The 8,964-nt window shown below is 37.1% G+C and overlaps 1 protein-coding gene across 2 annotated transcripts in view; it reads right to left on the bottom strand.

Annotated features, from left to right (window-relative positions):
* Nucleotides 1–8,964, bottom strand: part of LOC106882192 (protein SET) — a 19,021-nt gene that overhangs the window by 3,669 nt on the left and 6,388 nt on the right. Inside the window, exons 2-5 of one of the 2 annotated variants that reach the window (XM_014932779.2) lie at nucleotides 6,986–7,057; nucleotides 5,863–6,004; nucleotides 4,742–4,917; nucleotides 3,991–4,070 (exon numbers count right to left, since the gene is read on the bottom strand). In XM_014932779.2, coding sequence (XP_014788265.1) covers nucleotides 3,991–4,070; nucleotides 4,742–4,917; nucleotides 5,863–6,004; nucleotides 6,986–7,057 — 470 coding nt within the window. The remainder of the gene's footprint in view (nucleotides 1–3,990; nucleotides 4,071–4,741; nucleotides 4,918–5,862; nucleotides 6,005–6,985; nucleotides 7,058–8,964) is intronic. The other variant, XM_014932781.2, reaches the window with a different exon arrangement.

The following is an 8,964-nucleotide window of genomic DNA, read 5'->3' as shown; positions in this document are numbered from 1 at the left end:
TATCTACCCGAAGGGGTTTGTAGTTTTTCTGCTCTCCTACTTACTAAGACTTTGGTTTTTGCTAGATTAACAAGACCTTTCGATTCTAGACCGTGCTTCCACACCTGAAATTTCTCTAGTTCTTGAAGTGATTTGGCTAGGAGAACATGGTCATTCACATAGAGGAGCAGCCCATTTTAAATTCCTTTGTTATTGCCTGGAGGGTTATGATGAACAAGAAGGAGCTGAGAACTGATCCTTGCTAAACCCCTACTTGTACAATGAGTATAGCGATCTATACTCATTGCCAACCTTCACCTTACTGGTAGCATCCCTGTACATGGCTCATACATCTCTGTAAAATAAACAAATCACGTCAGTGAACTCTCGTAGCTTTGAGATAATGTGAGGGTTTCTCTTCCAGAAAGCACAGAACTGGGAGAATAGTAAAAAAAAAACTGAGGTGGATGTCAACAGAGAAAATATTGACTTCCATAAAGTGGAAAAAATAAATGGAAGGAAAAGAGTTGGTAAATATTTTGATATGAATGCAAATAGCTGTTACGTGGTAACAGGGAATGCTATAAATAGCAGTCAAATCTTAACTTTTCTGGAAAAGGCTCATACAACTTTCACCAGCCACTTGTCTATTGTTAGGTTCTGCATCGACCACCAGGTAAGGGATCGGGGAACCTTAAAAGCCAAGTACAGAGGTTTATCTTTGGCTAGGTACCTCTGCAGTTGCCTTACCAGAAATATAGCATCAGTGGTGTTTCTCCCTGGCACAAAACCAAACTACATTTCATCTAGACTAACTCTTCCTAATTAGTCGGGCTAAGACTCTCAGTAACTTTCATCGCCTGATCCAATAATTTGATATCTCTGCAATTATTTTTGTCTAAGGCGTCACTATTACCTTTGTAGCAGTTGACTATGATGCTGCTACACCAGTCATTGGGTATAACTCCCTCATGTACAACCTGGTTAACTATACAGGTGATTAGGCCATAACCCATACCATCCGTTATTTTAAGCATCTTAGTGCTGATACATGAGGGGCTAGGGACTTTCCTGGTCTTCATATCCTTCATTGCTTTACCTATCATGCTACTGTCTATTCAGATTGCTTGTCCATCTGTTGGATCCACAGTAGGCAGACTCTCTTTCTCCCATGTCTTCACCATTATCCATGCCAATACACTTCTCTCCAACAATACCACAATTTTCCCTGGCACACTGTCTCACGCTGCATAACATTGGCAAGCTTTGCCTTTCTGCTGCACCCCTGGCTTAGTCTACCCGCTTCCTAGATTCCCTTCTAGCTGCTTGATGTATCTCCTTGCTACCACCACCCTTCAAATCCTTCCAAGCCGATTTCTTTGCCCTAATGGCCCCGTCAACTGCACTGTTTCACCACATCACCCTAGGCTTGGTTGGGGCCCTGCACTAACCACAAATTTGGTCTGTGGCTCTTAGCAAGTTGTCTTGTAGGAACTTCCAGTTATCCTCAATATTGCAAAAAAACCATTTACCATCAAAAATTTATGAACCTAAAGTTGGAATATTTCTTTATGAAATATTCCTCAAATAAAAAATTATGCACAAGAAATGAACACGTTAAACTACATTTATGGCATCCTGCTTTGTCTGAACCATAAATGTGAATTTTGCTACCCACCTTTCCCACTTGTCATTATGTGCAGCCTCGCTTCAATTTGACTTTTGGACACAGCATTGAAGATGACCTTTGATTTTTACCAATGCTGGAACCATTGAGGACCTGCTTCCTTTGACTTGTTTTTGATGGCTGTGCCATTTTCTTGGCTTAATCAGGTTTTATCAATGTTTCAGCCTTCACTGCCCTGGACTTTTGCCCCAACTCACTGAAATTCTCCAGCCCCACTTCCTGAAGCTGATTCCAGCTCTTCGCACCTGATTGACTGTTTAGTTTTATGACTCCGAGAAGTAACCACCTTACAGCATCCTTTGTTGCCCCCTGTGTCTCTGATGCAAAGTTTTGGCTTGTGGTATTGCATTAGGCATAGCAATTGTTGCCGTGTTTCAACTGTTTTATCAATGCTTTCAGGCATCTTGCCTCCTTTGAACTCTTGTATATAGACTGTAACTTTTCCTTACATTTCAGTTATCCCTTTTGCTTTTCAAAACCAAGACACTTTCTAGCCACATTTGTCATTCTTGCTCGTTTCATTTTTCAATGTTCATACACACATGCCTACACCCAGTTACACACATGCACAAGATCTGCTTTCATTAGTTGCTATCTCATGTTCTCTGTGCCCTTGTAAGACACAACTTGTTTCTATTAGACCCCTGGTTGGTCACGTACTTAATAGAGAGAGTTGCTTGTCTCTTGCAATGCGCCAGCATGACACACATGTGCTTCTGCTCATCTTTGAAGGCATTTCATACCAAATGCATTCTGCAAGAAAATTTTCACTGACGTTATGGACTGAGAATGCACGCACTCATGCACACTGCCTCAGTCACACTATGACTGGCATATTCCACATGCTCACTCACACTAATTTTTGAACTACCCAAATAGATACCTGTCCCTTATACATTCTCTTGATATGCACAATTTTTCTCAGCCTTCATCACATTCATCTACAACACATACTTTCACAATTCTGAACACTGTTTTCATTTTGCTGTCTTGAAATGTATATTTTGCTTTGTAATTTTTCTTCCATTGCTTTGCATTTTTCATTCCTCCTGCATACTTCTATCGACTTGCAGTTTGCAGAGGGGTAGTGTAGTGAGACAGAAAAGATCTATTTTGTTGTTGTGGCATAGCACAGTTGTGCTATGCCCACCTCAATCAATTAGAGCTGGCTGCAGAAGGATACCAGTAGCAACTTCCACCTAGCAGTATTGTGCACCTTTTTTGAATAGCATAGAGTTACAGCATTGACAGCCCTAGTGACAACATCGCCTCCTTCGACATGCTACTATTTCAGTGTACATCACCTTCCCACGCGACTCAATTTATGAATATCAGTTTCCACTCTGCTTTATATAAACTAAAATATATAGTAAGTCATGCAATTTCTTCCTGTCTCGCTGCACTATTTAATGGTTTTACATACACACACAGAAAAACAAATTCTCATGACATCGTACCAGTACTTATTACAGTTTGAATAAATTATGTGTTTTAAACCAGCCTTTATGAACTTTATTTTCACCAATTGCAATGCAGCACACATTGGATTCATTTATTTATTTATTTTAATATACAGGTGGACTTTTACACACCAGTATCAGCTCTACCTGCAACATCACCAACCCATTCACTTGGTAGTCCCTGCCTCAGTTTAATGTCACCAATGTAAGATGTGACCTCTGACAAACCCTAAAAACTCATGCAATCAAATCTCTGAAATGGACTGTTCTAAGTTCTGATTTCTGTCATTTGATGATATAATCAAATTGATACTCAATAATATGGAAGCCATGATATATAAACTAAAAGAGGGCTTACAAAATTTCATTGTTTTGGATAAGTTTTCATTAAAAACTGCCATTTCATTGGTTACAATGATGAGGATTCCAGCTGATCCGATCAACAGAACAGTCTGCTTGTGAAATTAATGTGCAAGTAGCCGAGCATTTCACAAACATGTGTACCCTTAACATAGTACTTAGGGAGATTCAGCAGGACACATAGAATGTGACAAGGTTGGACCTTCGAAATACAGGTACAATTCATTTTTGCCAGCTGGAGCAACATGAAATAAACTATCTTCCTCAAGGACATAACGTGCTACTAAGAATCAAACTTACGACCTTACAATCATGGACTGAATACCCAAATCATTTGATTAACCTGGATAAAAAGTTAATGTGGGCAACTATAGTTGGATTGATCAAATGTTTAAATGGAAACCCAATTTACCACCTTTATATAGAAAATGGGAAATTAAATGAAGACTGAATACAATTATTGCAAATAGTGTAAAAAAAGACAACAAATGAATACATATATACCTGACGCCATTTTCTTCTACTTCAATGTCAGGAGCCAAGAAATATTGTAATGGATTGGGCCACATATCATCCTTGATTACCTGAAAAGTTAACAAAAGTAGATAAATGGAAATGCTTTCCCAAAATATTTACTCTATGAACAGATATACTTTCTCCAAAGTCAAGGACCTAATTTCAAATGGAAATTTAGCTTGATATTTGGTCTCAATTTACCTAAAGAAAAATTCTTTTCTAAAGCTGCCAGCTAAATTATGCAAACATCAAACAATGAATGTCACACCAACAAAGCATTTCTTTTGAGTGTAAAGGGGATAAAAGGAAGTAATAAAACCATGCTCAACAAAATAGGTGGCTTTCACAGAAGGCACATTAAATGGAATCATGGCAAAGCCTTTCTTGCAAAAGGCAAGTCGAATGCTGATGTACAGTCCAGAAAATATTTAGAGAAGTAGAGTGTCAGAATGGATAATTTATCACTTCTTTCTTTTCTCAGATTCAACAAAAAAGGTACAGCAGTTCCTCAACAGAGCCGCAGCCTAGGCTGGAACACGTTAAGTAAATACATCTCATTAAGCATGAAGTCTGGTTTACAAAAGTGGCCCCTTTTCTACCTTTTCTTTAATAGCTAAAAGAAATTTTACCTCTTTCATTAGCAATGGAAACTTATTTGGCTGGTTAGCCTCAATTAACCATACATCAAAACTATTTCTATTTAAATCTCAAACTGAAGATTCTAAGACCAAAATCTTACCTCAGCTATATCATCTGCTGATGGATCCTTATTGTCTAAAAACCAGGTGAAAAAAGTCCGGTTAGGTTGATGCTTTCTCTTTCTATCAGCAATCACAATCTGTTCTCGCTGCACCTTTTTTGTCAGATCCATACCATCCTGCCAGTTGATAGATGTTGACTTTGAAGCAGGGTCCCCTAAAAAGTGGAGATAACATAATATCAAATGAATAAACAGCCCCAATTTATCAAGTAAGAATCAATGTCAACACAGTAAGCAGTATTACCAGGTGTACTCTTTAACAGCTATATGAAAGAATTGACAGCTCCATAGTATTATGGTGTGCCTTGGCAAGTTAAGAACCTTACCTCACCTAACTGTGGGGAAAAGGAATCATATGCTCTTGGAATATTTTGCAATGGACGGGAATTACATCCATAGAAAACTCATCTCTCATAAACTTGACATTATCACATCCAAAAGGAACTGCCAGTCTTAAGAGAAAAACCAAACATCCAGAACACAGGATCAAGATGCATAGTAGGATGTTAAATTTTTAACCTGCCGAAACTAGGTCCCTATTTAAAAGAAATACATTCAGTTCTTTTGACTCAGAACATTTGATCCCTAGAAGTCCTCTTCACCATCTTTCTTGCAGCTGTTTATGTGGAACACTAACGTAGTTAATCTAATTAGTCTCAGAGGTGCTGCAAAGAACATGGGTGCAGCCCCCTCCCTCCATACCAGACTAACAATCACACACATAAAAATTCAATAGGAAAGAAAAAATTAGTCCCAGCCATTAACCTCACAATATTGTATAAAAGAACAGTAACAGTAGTTTTGTATTTAACAGCTACACAATCCAAAGAAGTGTATTAGCACTGATTTCAAATTATAGATAACTTTGAAAACAGCAGCACCTACATGTCCACAAGTGACAAAACACTGGATAAACAACTAATGAAATTCATATTCCTTTAGCTCTCCACAGTGCATTCCTTTCTTTCTTTAAAATATAGACAATCCAATGAAAATCAAACACAATTAGGTCACATGTAGAATACTAAAAAACAAGTACGGTAGTTAACAAACATGAAACAAAGGGATTTACAATCTAATTCGGAAGGAAGAACACTTACACAATGAAGAAATATTTGACATACCCGTCGTTGCCAAGTGGAACTCCTTGCACAAAATGTCATTTGAGAAATATGGGTTTGGTGAGAAATGAAATTTGACTCTATATCCAGACTTAATATCCTCAAACTCTTCAACTTCCACCTAGAGAAATTGAAAATGATATGCATTACAGACACCCATCTAAAATCAATCCAGGAACCAATTTACTGAGAAAACATGGTATACACAATAAATTTCTTTTTAAGAAAAAGCAAAGTATTATACCAATAATAGTTATTATTCCAATTTATGACCTAATAAATAATTGTTGAAAGGTCATCCAATGTCCGAAACCAAAATCTCTCACATAAATTAGAAGAAAGCTTAAATTTGTCTAATGTGAGCAATAGAGAATGTCAGATTGGTTGCTACACCTATTCATTTAATACCTCTTTTTAGCACAAATGCTTCCCTTTATTAAGTGCATTATGTATTAGCAAAATATCTTAAGATTGGTGTACAGAGCCTCGTCAAGGCGGATTTTTCTATGGTCTACTGCCCTTTCTATCACCAACATTCACCTGCTTCCAAGCAAGGCAACATTTCCCCATGACTGGGCATGTTTTCTTAGAAGATTGCAAAGAAAATACACCTCTTGCATGATGGTGACATCCATATCTATCGTGTGAAGGAGACAATAATGCACACACAATGTTTTTCATACTAAGGAACTTGAACTAGTGAAAACACCAATTTATGCAACCTGGGCAGAATAAATATAAAGTATTTTTGCTCAGTGCACCATGTTATCAGCAATTATCTCAGATACACACACATGATGAATTTCTGCAATTTCCACCAACCAACCTCCACTCATAAGACATTGGTCACCTTAAAGGTAAAGGAAAAGCTGAGAGATAAAGTACGCTCACACTAAAGTACTAAACACACAATTAGCTAAGTATTGTTACTAGCAATAAAAAAGTATTTATCTAACTAACCTAGACACTAGTACAACCTTTTCTTACATCATTCCAAATATGTACATCTCACCTATAATACAATGAAACATAAACTTGCATTCAATTGAAAAATTACTTCAACCCTCCACTGCCCACTTAGGTACTTTGGATTCCAACTCACCATATTGAGATAATGTAAACATTCTTCCTCTTCTTCATCAAGTATAACTGAGATCTGTGGATGATTAACAAACTGAAAGTAACAGTCAAGGAAATGTGTTAAAAACTGAACAGGGTGGGAGAAAGCTGATGACCTTTGTGCATGCAAACACAAATGGATAAGTTCATCAACAGTGAATTGTAGTAAGTGTACAATACTGCTAGTAGTTTGTGCAAACTGTTTAAACTTTAGCATCAAATACCTCAAAACATTTAAAATTTTATCTCCTAATATCTTGTGTAAGATAGCAGTTGCAATTTTAATATAACAATTAAACCAAGCAATTTATATTTTTACCCCAGCGCACTTTTTCAAAAACACTGCATATCAAACAACCAAAAACAAACTAGTTAGAAAGACAAATTTTTGGCTCAATCATGAGGTTGTGAGTTCAATTACTCGGTGGGGCGGTGTGTGCTTTCAGCAAGACATTTACTTCATGTTTCAATCCACTCAACTGGCAAAAATGAGTTGGACCTGTATTTCAAAGGGACCAGCCTTGTCACATTCTGTGTCACGCTGAATCTCCCAGAGAACTACGTTAAAGATACACATGTCTGTGGAGTGCTCATCCACTTGCATGTTAATTTCATGAGCAGGCTGTTTCGTTGATCGGATCAACCTGAACCCTTATCATTGTAACCAGTAAAGCACCAGTTTTCAATTAACCATTCATATTCCTGTGCAGGTGGCACATAAAATACACCATTTTGAGCATGGCGGTTGCCAGTACCGCCTGACTGGCCTTCGTGCCGGTTGCACGTAAAAGCACCCACTACACTCTCGGAGTGGTTGGCATTAGGAAGGGCATCCAGCTGTAGAAACTCTGCCAAATCAGATTGGAGCCTGGTGTAGCCATCTGGTTCACCAGTCCTCAGTCAAATCATCCAACCCATGCTAGCATGGAAAATGGACGTTAAACGATGATGATGATGACTATAAACAACATAGACATTAAAAGTGATGAAAATGAATAAGATAGGAAGAAATTTAAACAAATGAAGCCATGACATAAATAGCTTTTTCAGACACAAAGCAGGAATAAATTTTTAACATAGTATTCCATGGTGTTGTGTAGTTAAAACAGACTATTTAATAATAGTCATTATAAATGTTGGTTGACTTAATCAGACAGATGAGGAGAGGGAGTAAATGACAGAGTTTTTGAAAAATAATTTTCATTTCATTTCATATAAGTACCCCAAAATGAAATAAAAATTAAATTATAATTATTGAATGTATGCTACATTTCCTGATATTACACATCACAGTATCATAAGTTTTAAATGCATGGGGAAATAAACCATAAAAAAGTGGTAGTCAATAGCATAATGCCATCCTATTAATCAAAATAAATACACTCTAATCAGTGCAGTCCAAAACTTGCTTCACACCTGAGTAATCAGGGTAACTAAAAACATACTTTTAAACATTTCATATCTTCCCTCCTTTATTCATAAGATGGGAAGAAGATATACTAAAATTGGATCTGTTTTGCATATTCAAGACCCAGCTTTGATTTTCAGCAGTTTAACTATTTTCCTTATGTTACCATTTTCATTATGCTTCTGTATGCAAGTATAATGCAGATCAAATACACAGCCCTAATGGTATGTTAATGTGACATACCTATTTACACTGATTAAAAAATAATTCCAGAATCATTTCAAAGTCTATGGGTTACACGAAATACCCTGTGTCAGGTTTTCTATGGTTGCAGGCTCTTTGTGTCATCAATCTTCATTTTCTTCCAAGCAAGTTAATATTTCTGCCCCATAGCCAGACAGGTTTGCACTGAAGATTAGATACCACTTGAAATTCATTACAACTAGCAAAATGTTAAGACATAGACACAAACACACCCATGCAGGTGCACATAATAGTCTTCACTTAATTTCTAACTACCAAATCTGTTCACAAAGCTTTGGTCAACTTGGGGG

This window comes from Octopus bimaculoides, chromosome 6, assembly GCF_001194135.2.
Source record: "Octopus bimaculoides isolate UCB-OBI-ISO-001 chromosome 6, ASM119413v2, whole genome shotgun sequence".
Lineage (NCBI taxonomy): Eukaryota > Metazoa > Mollusca > Cephalopoda > Octopoda > Octopodidae > Octopus > Octopus bimaculoides.
The sequence above is the reverse complement of the archived record's forward strand: the minus strand, read 5'-3'. Positions and strand labels throughout refer to the sequence as shown.